Source organism: Emydura macquarii, unplaced genomic scaffold (assembly GCF_026122565.2).
Source record: "Emydura macquarii macquarii isolate MOO-44397 ecotype Brisbane River unplaced genomic scaffold, CSIRO-AGI_Emac_v2 contig_2897, whole genome shotgun sequence".
Classification (NCBI taxonomy): domain Eukaryota; kingdom Metazoa; phylum Chordata; order Testudines; family Chelidae; genus Emydura; species Emydura macquarii.
In genome coordinates this window covers 27,833,185-27,845,364 of record NW_027133034.1, presented here as the reverse complement: position 1 = coordinate 27,845,364, position 12,180 = coordinate 27,833,185, and the positions used below count along the sequence as shown (strand labels likewise).

Genomic DNA, 12,180 nt, shown 5'->3' with positions numbered 1-12,180 from the left:
CACAAATGTAGACAGCAAGAGAGGAACATTTCCACATGTTTATTACTGCAAGTCAGCACACTATATTCACCTAAATTGTTGTATGCTTGTCTCTTGAATGTCAGATTTCTTTGTGAATCTTAATGAACTGCCTGAGATCTTTATACATAAAACACAATGATAAGCTTGTGTGTGTGTGTGTGTGTTTATGCAAGTGTACGTCTATATTTTGTATGGGCCGATCTATTATTTAAATGAATCACAAACAATATTTCGCTTTTGCATGTTTTTCAAGGGACCAGGAGAAACACCTCTTTAAAAATAGTTCTGGAATTTAAGCCCTGGCCAATTAAAGGAAAGCAGGTATCCCCTACAGCTGTATTTGAATACACAATTAAACTAGTCGGAGGTAATCTAAAACCTCTCTCTAGACGCACATCCATCACGGGATACATATAAATCCAAATATGACAATACATTGCTTAAAAAAGAAAAATCCCCAACAATCCATACAAAACCCTGACAACTGCCCCATGTATCATATAGCACAGGTTCAATCTGATCTTCCGGAGGTTTGCACTGAACAACATAAGCTTAGTCTCAGTTTTCTTACAGACACAGGTGTCTGAGCAAAAACAAAAAACACAGCAGCAATGTGCTCCTGCACATATGTGATTACAATCTTAATTTTGCTAATTATGATTTCAGAACAGCACATCATATGCATATCACCAATATTTAAACAATACGCATACTATACCTTGTTATTTCTTCCTTAAGTTTGCATGGATCTTCTGCATAGAATTTAATACCAAAATATAGAGTATATGGTGGCCCAGCTAAGGGAAAGAGAGAACAATTAACTTTTGCAGTGCATATTTATAAAAAAAAATATCTTGATTATAGAAGAGCTACTAAGCATCTTATCTATCTTAGGGTTTATACAGTTCCCCATCAACTCAGAGTGAAGCTCCTAAATGTCTCCTCATGGAATCTCTTTTCCCTTTTCAGAGTATAAAAACTTCATTGGAACAGGATGTTTTTGTCTTCTTTGGTTATTGTTTCTTCTATTTGTTTGTGAGTACAACCCTGTGTCCAATGCAAATCATTCCCCATGATAATTAAAAACTGAATGATTTAATTATGCCCTATTTACCAAGTAAAATATTTTGAATTTTGTAATTCACTTTTTAAAAAGTTTTAGCTCTCCAATAAGATCCAGTAACTCGATCCTACAATTCCTGTTATGATCGTATTTATTCCCATGCATACTTCTACAGACTTTAACCAATATCCCACTGATTCAAGACACTTCAATAGGACTATGTGTGAGATTAAAGATACACCTGGTAGTAACAAACTGCAGAGTCGTGTTGAATCCTGCAAATATCTGCCACAAGGAATTGGGTTTACCACCAAGAATAGTCCCACTGATTTCCAGGGGCCCATGAAATATAAATGTATTGACACTTTTTTAAAAAACAAATTGAAAAGCAGCTTCTCCTGCCAAGACCAGAGTTCAGATGTCTGTATTTTCCCTACAGCAGCTACAAGACTTTTCTGTCTCGCAAGAAAACCGAAGACTGTCTTAGGTAGTTATGATGTCATTATCTGATGCAAGCAAATCCTGAATGCAGACCTTGGTAGATAAACAGAATTGCTGTTTATCAAATATTTTGTTTTAAAAAATGAATGTATTTGTTTGTAATTTGAAAACCTGCACATAAAAAGCCAGATTTCCAAAACTACCCAGCATCCATAACTCAGTGGAAGATGCAGAGCACTTTTTAAAATCTCGCCTGTATTATTTGGGATTTTACTATATTATTTTTCAATATTTTTACAAAAGATTTCCAATTTCCTATTAAATTAAATATTATTATTAACCTTATTTAATAATATTTTAAATTATGGGAACTTTGTCTTCAATATCTAAAGAGTGACACCAATAGATAATTCATAAAAAAGACTAGGCAAATTTTTAAATATGGACCTAAGGCGCGATATTTTTTCCACTTGTAGAAGGAAAAAAAGTCATTCACTTCACTTAGTGAGCCAAAGAAATCAAGCTAATAAAATTCTAAATTATACAAGAAAGAGCTATACCATATACCAGTGCTTCAGTTATTCTAAAACAAAGATTAATCACAAAAACATCCTCCAGTGAGAAAAAGAAGTTACACTCAATGTATGTAATTTTGATATGGCTATTATCTGCAATATTGATGCAGCTCAGGAGACTATGAAACTGTCATGTCTCAAAAATCAAGGCCCACCACTCTGCACACGTGGTGTCCTCCATCTCTTCGTTGTCAAATCACTATTTATGAGGTCCAAGTGAAATACATACTGTTTATCAATTCCTTATGTTCTGCAAGGGTCTTTGCAGGATCCAGCCAGAACTGTGAGAATAGATAAGGAAATTAGTCATTTACCATGGTAAGCTATTAAAGATTAACTTCAAATTATGTATTTATTTATATATTAAAGATTTCCCCCCCAATACAATACAAGTGAAATACAAATAATTATGTTAATTATTATGCACAATGGATTTAGGGCCTAATCCAAACCCAACTGAAGTCAAGGGAAATTGACTTTTTGTCTACTATATTAGTAAAACACAGAAGCCTGAGTAATTTGTCAGTGGTGGTTTTATATATATATTTTACTATAAAAATCAGGAGTGTTGCAGTCTGCAAACTGTAAATGAAAAACTATAACCCAGAGTAATCATTGGTCAGAGAAAAATATTGTCTTGACAAGTGTGTTCCTATATCTCTTCCCTGAGGAAGGTGATGTAGTAGTGGAATGACACAGTCACTTTCACATTCAGCAATAGTTGTTGAATACTGTCTTGCACTAAGATTTACAAGAGCCGCTAGGTCCACTCAATCAACTGTACTTTATTACAGATGCTAACGAGGAATCTCAGCTAAAACTGGCAGCTGGAGCTTGACTCTTACTGCTCTTAGCATTTGTCTACTTAATGCTTTAGTTCACACCAGCTGGGTTGTAAATTCTAATGAACACCCGCGTGTCATACTTACTGGCCCACATGTGTGTTATGTAGCACTGTTTGAAATAAGACAACAACACACACTAGGGAACTTTTAGTGTATATCAGCAGTGTCCACATGGGCCAGTTAGTGTGCGAAATGCTGGTGTGCATTCGAATTTACACCCCAGCTGGTGCAGATTAGGGCACCATGTAAGCAAGCCCTTACAAACTCTATTCAATCAAAACTGATAGCTTCAGGGGGAGAGGAGTAACTCACTGATACTATGACAAAACTTTCTAAACAAAATAAGAAATCTTGCAGTGGGGCTATACCTCAATAACCTTCCAAAATATAAACCCTCTTAAGTTTACAATGAGAGGGGAAAAAAACAAACACTTGTCAAGCTTATTCAAACATCCTGTTAGATCTCTTATCAACCTGCATTATAAACAAGCAACAATCCAAGTTAGCATGACCACAGATAAAATAACAAACAGACTGCAAACGAATCAGACAGAAAAACTGGGCAATAAAATGGAATATAATGCCCTCTCTGACTTCAGAACTATTCTCATGCCAACATTAGTACTCTGCACCAGAACACAAGACACATATTGTCAACTGGGTTGTTCATCATGGGGCTCTATGCTACACTGTAAGAGCAGATCGAAACTGCAGTTTCAATTCAATTCAAAATCCAGTCACTGAACTATAATGGCATCTGTCATTTGAGCAAACCCTATATTCCTTTATAATCTGATCTTTGTTTCCAGGTCAGATAGGGCCACAGGACTAGAAGTGACTTCCCGGGTCATTGAGTCCAGTCCCCTGTCATCACAGGCAATCCCATCATATAATTCCATTTGCAAATGTATCAAGCTCCATCTAGAAACTAGTTAGGTTGTTTGCTCCCCCACTATTCCCACTGAAACTCTATTCCAGAATTTCATTCCTCTGATGGTTAGAAACTTTCTTCTAATTTCCAGCCTAAATTTATTCAAGGCCAGTTTATTCCCATTTGTTCTTACACTAACATTGTCCTTTATCTTAAATAGCCCTACCTCTCCGATGTGTTTATCGAGAACTAGCACATCTCCGCTTTCCATTTGATTCTTTAAGGTTTTACAGTCCTCACTACCTTTTAGCTTTATAAGCATATGTGTACCAATTGTATACAAAAAGATATGTTAAAAGATCATCATTTAGGTTGCAAAGTCAAGCATTAGAAAGTAACTAGATTTATAGCTGCCTCTGCAGTCTTAATTCTGCCCCGTTGTGCCTCCACCTTGTGAAATGAATAAGGCAGGGAACCTGTGGAAAAAACAGTATGTGATCTTGTAATTATCTTGTATCATAATCTATATGCACAAGAGGTTGAATTAAGATTGCTAGGCAACCACAAATCTAGCATTTTCTAACTTCTGAGTGCTTGATTTTGCAACCTTAATTATGTTCTTTTAATGTAGAGGGTTTGTATATAATTTTCTAGGTGGTGTGATTTTTTTTGTTTATTTTTTGTTTTGTTTTTAAGGAAAAGGGCATAAACAAATTTGGTTACATACAAGTATAACAACCCCATTACTATGAGCCAACAACAGGGCTTGAGCTCTGAACCTTCACCAATGAAGAATAGATTGGTACCACTTGTGCTATAAAACCATGTTAACTAGTAGCATAGAAAGGCTGTTATCTTCGAGGGTGTGATGCACAAGAGAGGACGCAGGAGCAGCCGCCCCTCAGCCTCCGGTGGCCCCTGCCCTTCGCCCCTCATGAAGGGCCGACCCGATGCCAGGCTGCTGGGCTGGAGAGGCAAGTAATGGGGGGGGAGGAAGAGAGATGTGCTGGCCCTTTGCAACAAGTGGGGGGCAGCGGGTGCAGGAGGCTCTGAGGGGCATCCCTCAGCACCTCCCTCCCCACTCATCGTGAAGGCCCAGCCCAGCCCCCCTCTCCAGGCTGGGGGGGTGAGGCCGCCCCCGTCCGAGTGGTCGCGGGGCTACAGCGGGAGAGGTGGGCGCCAGGTAAGTACGGGGAGTGGGGGGCGGCAGAGCCAAGCCTGCATTTGCAACCCCTAGCCCCCCGTAGGTACACCCCCTTCCCCAAGACAGCTGGAGGGCGGCACCAGGACCCCTCCTGCCCTACTGGGGGGGAGTGGGAGGCGGGGGGATGTGCAAATGTAGACTTGGCCCCCAAGCACCGGAGACCCTCCGTACACCACTGCCCACCCCAACACCCTCTTCCCATCCCTGACATCCCAACTTCCCCTCTCTGCCTCACTGTTCCTGACTCTCCCCCTGGTGCAGGTTCAGCCCCACCAGTATGTGGCTGTGTCACACAGCAGCTCACTGTGGTCAAAGTGTTTGGTCCCCTTGGATGGGGCCCTATCCTCCTGTGGTGGCCCCACTGCTGTCTGTGCTGTCTGGTTTGGCCCAAAAAGCTACATCAACCTAACTTTTAAGTGTAGACCAAGCCTAAATCCAGGATTGCTAATATTCTCCTCTTAAAATAAAATAAACCCAGTTACCTTCTTCTGAACCACTAGAGGGCTGGAGCATATGCTACTTGGACTTAAACTTTTAATTTGGACTTAAAAATTTGGCTCCAGTATGTATATTTAAAGCTATTCCAGGTTAAACACATGCCAAGCAATGTGGGGAGTGTGCAGTAAATTCCATCTGTGCAGTGCATATTATTGCCTAATTGCCTTTCTTTAAACGAATGTAAAAAGTATTTTTTAAAAGCTTCATGCCAGGTTTCGGAGTAGAGTCAAATCTAGGTCAAACTCTCAGAACCTGTTTGAAACAAAACATTAACTAGGTTGAAATTTTTACATTCGCCCTGTCAATCAATGAAGTGACTGAATCAGTAGACTTGTCCCCTGCCAGTCCACGAAACATCTAGTGCTCTAGTCTTGCAGCTCAGATTACTATAAAATTGTAATCTTTGTTTCACATGGGATCACTGCACTGCTGTGGCATACAAATTTTTGTTCTAATTCAGAGATTTTAAAGCCAGAAGGGACACTGTGATCATCTAGTCTGATTTACTGCACAACACTGAATTAAATCCTGCTTCATATCCATAGCTGTGATTTTACTAGAGCACATCTTTTAGAAACATATCCAGTCTTACTTAAAAATGTTCAGTGAAGGAGACTCTACCACAGTCCTTGGTAAATTAGTCCAATGGGTTAATTCCACTCATTGCTAAAAACAGCACCTTACATCTAGTCTAAATTTTTCTAGCTTCAACTTTCAGCAATTGGATCATGTTATAACTTGGTTTGCTGGATTGAAGAGCCCTTTATTATTACATTTTTTTACATTATTATATTTCTGTTCCCCATGTAGATATTAATAGACTGTGATCAAATCATTCTTTAACTTTCTCTTTGATAAGCTAAACAGAATAAGCTCTTGGAGTTTCTCTCTTGAAGTGTGGACATCAGAACTCTCTACGGCATTCCGGAAGCAGTGGCACTAATGTCAAATACAGAGATAATAAAATCTCCATTCTCCTACTCAATATTCCCCTGTATAAACATCCAAGGATTGCATTAGCCCTTGAGGTGACATTGTCATGCCAGGAGCTCATGTTCATCAGATTATCCACTATGACATGGCCCCCAAAAGTCCTTTTCAGAGTCACTGCTTCCCAGGATAGAGTCCCCCATCCAGTAAGTATGGCCTACATTCTTTGTTCTTAGAAGTATGACTTTACATTTGGCTGTATGCTACTCATGTTGTTAGCTTGCAACCAGTTTATCAGGCAACCCAGATCACTTTGTATGAGTGAAGTGTTCTCTTCATCATTTAACTAATCTCCTAATTTATGTATCGTCTGAAAACTTTATCAGTAATGATTTTGTTTTCTTTCAGGTCCTTGATAAAAAAATATTAAATGATGTAGGGCCAAGAACCAATCCCTGCAGGACAACACTAGAAACACATTTACATATACATTTTGAGACTATCACTTAGCCAATTTTTAATCCATTTAATGTGTGCCATGCTGAATGTGTATCATTTTAGTTTCTTAATCAAAATGTCATGTGATATCATGTTAAATGCCTTATAGAAGTCATTACATCAACAATATTACCTCTTATCCACCAAAACTTGTAATATCATTATAAAAAGTATCAAATTAATTTGAGAAGATCTATTTTCCATAAACTCATTTTGATTGGCACTAATTATATTACTCTCCTCTTTTTTTTTTTTTTTATTAATCAATACCCATATCGGCCACTCCCTTATTTTGCCCAGAATTGGTCAGGCTGACAAGCCTATAACTCCTGGGTTATCCAGTTTACCCTTATTATGTACTGGAAAAGATTTGCTTTCTTACAACCCTCTGGAACTTCTAGAGTTGCCAACTTTGGTTGGACTTATTCCTGGAAGTTTCATCGCATGACAATCTTCAATTAAAGATAAATGTTTAATTCCTGGAGACGCCAGGAGAATTCCTGGAGGGTTGGCAACACTAGGAACTTCCCCAGTGTTCCAAGACTTATTAAATATTAACATTAATGGTCCAGAAACCTCATGGGTCATCAGCTCTTTTAAAGCTCTTGAATGCAAGTTATCTGGACCTGCTGATTTTAAAATGTCTAACTTTAGCAGCTACTGTTTAACATTTTCCTTAGTTATTATTAGAATGGAGAGCATTTCATCATCAACATATGATATAAATAATACTTTGCTTTTTCCCAAGTACAAAACAACATATTTATTGAGCAAATTGCTTTTCTTGCATTATTATTGATGATTCTACCATTGCCACTTGGTAATGGACCATTATCACAGCCAACATTCCTTTTGTTCCTGATATACTTACAGCCAACATTCCTTTTGTTCCTGATATACTTAAAAAAAACTTCTTATCCTTAACTCTGCTGGCTATAGAGGTCACCTTCTGTCCTTTTGCTTCCCTTATCAGTTTTCTACAATTCCTAGCTTCTACTTTACATTCTTTGCTATCAACTTCCCTCTTTTCTCCATTTGTGTTCTATTAAGTTTTTTTATTTTTTTAAAGATGCTTTCACTTCTCTTCTAAGCCCGGCTAGCTCTTTAAACCGCATAGCCTTCTTTTTCAGTTGTGGTTAATACAATGTACATGACTCAAGGGGCCTGAGCTGCAAGCCCCTAAAGCTTCTAAAACCTGGTTGTTCCCCATAAATGCTCCAAGAATCGCTTTCACCATCATGCTGCTCCAGTGGTCCCTTCCTGTTGACCTATGACCCTTCATTGCAGGAGAGAGAACAGCAGCAGATTCACTACTCTGTCCTCTATTGACCTATGACTGCACATGAGGTTCATGCATGCATAGCAAACGCACATATAAATGTGCTGTATGGCATGTCAGAACCCATCCCTTTTTTCAATCCTACAAACACTTACACGTGTTACTCATGTGTATAGGTGTTTGCTCCATAAAGGCCTTGGATATCAAGGATTGTAAGATGGCAAATCTAAGATCACACGTGGGTATGAACAATCCAGTTCCTATGAAAATATTTATCATGCCATAGCCACATTAAAAATGAATTAGGAAACAAGTACAGCTCAGCTGTTTTCCCAAGCTTTTGAGATCAAAATACACATTGTACTATGTGACGGTAATGCCCTAAAACCCAGAGATTTTCCATACTAAGCAAAATTTTTGTTAGATAGAGAAAAATAGCATTTTAACATTCTTAGTTCTTTAATCTGTTTTTTTCCCTCATCTATTCAATAGGGTCTATTAATCTTGTAATTTGAAGGTATTATAGCTGCTTTATTATTTATGAAGAATAGATCAAGAAATACTATTTTACTCATTACAAGCACACAGGAGGGGACTGGGACACAGGGCTCCTGGCTTGTGTTCCTAATTCTGTCGCTGACTTGCCTTTTGATTGTGGCTAGCCATTTACAATAGAGAGTTCAGCCCCCAAAGCTATAGATTTGTGTCCCATCTGGGCCATACAGCCCCAGAAGGGTCATGCTACCAGGACTTATCCTGCTAGTAGACTTTCTAAGAGCTCCTCCACAGAAGAAGAGAAAAATGCTTAAATTAATGCTTAGTGAGCATTAGCATAGGTAGGTATAATATGTGAGGCACATGGGGGAACAATTTAGCCAAATGTGAGATTGTAACTGTCTTGTAAAGCACTGCCAGGTTTCTCTGGATAGAAATGATTTTTTATTATAGGGGAAAGGAAACTAGAAACACCTCTGATGTTTTGGTTGGCTAACACTTTTCATTTTAATAGATTCTTGCTACCTTTTCCTTCAGAAACTCTTATGTCCCTATTGTTTGTAGCAGACCTTTGATATTCGGTAGGGGAAAATCTCCTTGGCCTTTTCTTTCTCCCATGACATTCTCTTCAGCTTTTGTTGAGATATAACTTGTTAAAAATTGCCATTTCCATTCTCCTCCGTGTGCCTCAGAAAAATGTTGGCTGCCTGCCAAAATAATAACTAAGGTGAACATTTTAGGGCCAGCTGATGATGCCACCAAAAAGAACTGACGTCGACTGCTCTGCTTCCCTTCTGACCGCTGTTCTCACTGCGCTGAGCCGACAGGAACAGCGTTCCCATCAGCTCAGTGCTACGCTACTTGAGGGGGTGGACTTACTCAGTCGACTTCCTGATCAATTGAGCAGGTCTCACTGACCGCTCAATCGATATGAAAGATCGATCTGGTGGTGGTGATTTTGCCGCCGTCTGTCTGAACATAGCCCTAGTCCATTCCCCATCTGGGGACACCGCAGAGCAGGAGCTCTCCAACTCCTGAGAGGCGATGGAGAAAAGAGAGCCAAGCCAAGCTGGTCTAAGCTCTCCTCCCACTTGACTTCTCCCCAGACCTACCACCTGGACCCAGCCCTTGGATAACAGACTTCTTTTACTGCTAGCTAATACAACTAGCTCCAGTAGCTTCAGCAGTAGCAGCCTGTGCTGCAACGGAGACCGTTCAGGACTCCAACCCTGCTGAGGATGCCTGAGGACAGGATTGTTACAATTTCACATAAATGAAATTGATTTATCAAGGAAGGGTGGGAAACACACAAGAAATTATGTACAAAAATCTACACTAAAGAACATTATTTAGGATGCAAAGTCAATCACTCAAAATTTAGGGATTGCCAGAATTACAGTTGTCTAAGCAACCTTAGTTCAGTCTCCCTTGTGTGTTTGCATTATGATAGTCTTCAATTTCATGACAGCATGCTACTTTTTTCCACAGAATCGCTGCCTTATGTAGTTCATAGCATGGATACACAAAGTGGCAGTTTAAAGGTTGAATGGGTAATCATAAATGTGGCATTTCCTAACTTTCTAGTGCTTGACTTTGCAAATTAAATAATGTTATTTTAACCAAGTTGGCAGTGGTGTGGTGTTTTTTGTTTATTTGTTTGTTTATTTTTATATATGTAAAAATTAAAAATAATGGGAGGAAATAGTTAAACAAACCTTTTCAAACCTTGGTAAAAATGTATGTTTCAAGTTTTAAGAAAAAGTGATTTTGATGCATTTTTTAAAGTATGTGTGGAGAATGTTATTTCATTCGAACTGTTTTGTTCATGAAAATTTTAAATAGAGAATACTCTAAAACCCAATCAGATCAGAAGTTAGAAATTCCTTTCTAATAAGAAATTATTCCTTTCTGACAGTAATGTGTTAACATGAGGCCTGTTTCCCACACACATATTTCTATCAGCTATTTATTTTGGAGTGTTTCCCATTAGGTACAGTTTTCAAATAAATTAGTAAATAGATCTATTTGCCCTCGGAGGGTTCTAAAAGCAAAAACTAGAATACTCAAATCCTCAAGGCAGTGCAAAATTAACCCCCCATGCCGGTCCCTAGTGTTGTACCTTTAACAGGTCTGTGAAAAATTATAATTTTTCATTTATAGTTTTGTGCAAGGTTTCATTTACTTCACGGAGTTTTTCCTTTATATTGGCCATCCACTGAAGAGGATTTCACTATGAATCACAAACTAGCAAAGACATGAGATCCTGCTTTTCCTTCTCACTTACACAGACTTTATACAGATGTAAGCGCAATGAGCTCATTGGAGTTACTCCTCATTTACACCAGTGTAAAAGAGAGAGAAATCTGCCCTGATTGTTCTGAGGAGAACTGAAGAGGCTCTGCAATTGTTCATTAAACAGAGATTTCCTCTGTCTCTGAAACAGTTGAGGATACATGAATTTTTAAAATTCTAAATTAACTAGATAGTCATTAACTAGCGAGGAAGGCTGGTCTTTTTGTTAAGGCACTTGACTGGGACTCATTACACTTGGGTTCAATTCCCAGCCCCGTTACAGAGTTTCTCAAATCATCCAGGACAAGCCACTTACGCCTCATCTACACTAGAACTCCCTTCTACCAGCAATGCAGCTCATACTAGCAAAAGAGTACTATTGCCAATGTAATTCACACCAGTTTTCTGAACAAAATGACTTTTTTTAAGCAGTATAACTGCATTTACCCCAAGGCTTTGGCTGGCATAACTGGAAAAACTTTTAAATGTAGACCAGGCCTTAATCTCTTTGTAAAATGAAGATAATACAAAGCCTCTCTCTTGACTGGTCTATTCAGATTGTAAACTCTTTGGGAGAAGGACTGTCTCTAATGTGTGTATACTGAACACCTATCAAAAGGAAAGTGCCCCCCCTCCCACCTCAAAACCGAGTCAGTTCATATTGAGTCAAAAAGTCATCATCACACACCCATCTTCTCAGCTGCCCATTCTTAGGGTATAGGCAGCTACAATTCAGTATATCCTGGCAGCCAAAAGCCTCCTTCCTCCAAATTAGTCACAACATTCTAAAACAGTGATCCAGGAAGTGGCACAGAATTAAACAATTTGCACCATGCCTGGAAACGCTACCTCTACTGCTCCCCAACCCCAGCCAAAGCAGGAATGAGTCACAACAGGCTCACCTCCAAACAGAATTCCTATTCATGGAAATATCATGGGCTAAGCACTTGTTTGGTTTAGTTTAACAGGAAGAATTCTAATAGTACTTTTTAAATGCAGCATTTTACTTCTGGTCATTGGCAACACCTTTTTTCATTTTATTTTCTGTTGTCACATGCAGACTTTGGGGCCTATTCTGCTTCCATTTAAGTCAATAGCAAAAATTCCACTGACTTCAGTGAGAGCACAAAAAAGCCCTTTCTGCAGAAAGGCAAAAATAGTTCCTCTC

At 38.8% G+C, this 12,180-nt stretch overlaps 1 protein-coding gene across 1 annotated transcript in view; it reads right to left on the bottom strand.

Moving 5' to 3' along the window:
* Positions 1-12,180, bottom strand: part of EPB41L4A (erythrocyte membrane protein band 4.1 like 4A) — a 209,401-nt gene that overhangs the window by 119,530 nt on the left and 77,691 nt on the right. The window contains exons 4-5 of the mRNA XM_067568812.1: positions 2,330-2,381; positions 740-818 (exon numbers count right to left, since the gene is read on the bottom strand). Of these exons, the coding sequence (XP_067424913.1) occupies positions 740-818; positions 2,330-2,381 (131 nt within the window). The remainder of the gene's footprint in view (positions 1-739; positions 819-2,329; positions 2,382-12,180) is intronic.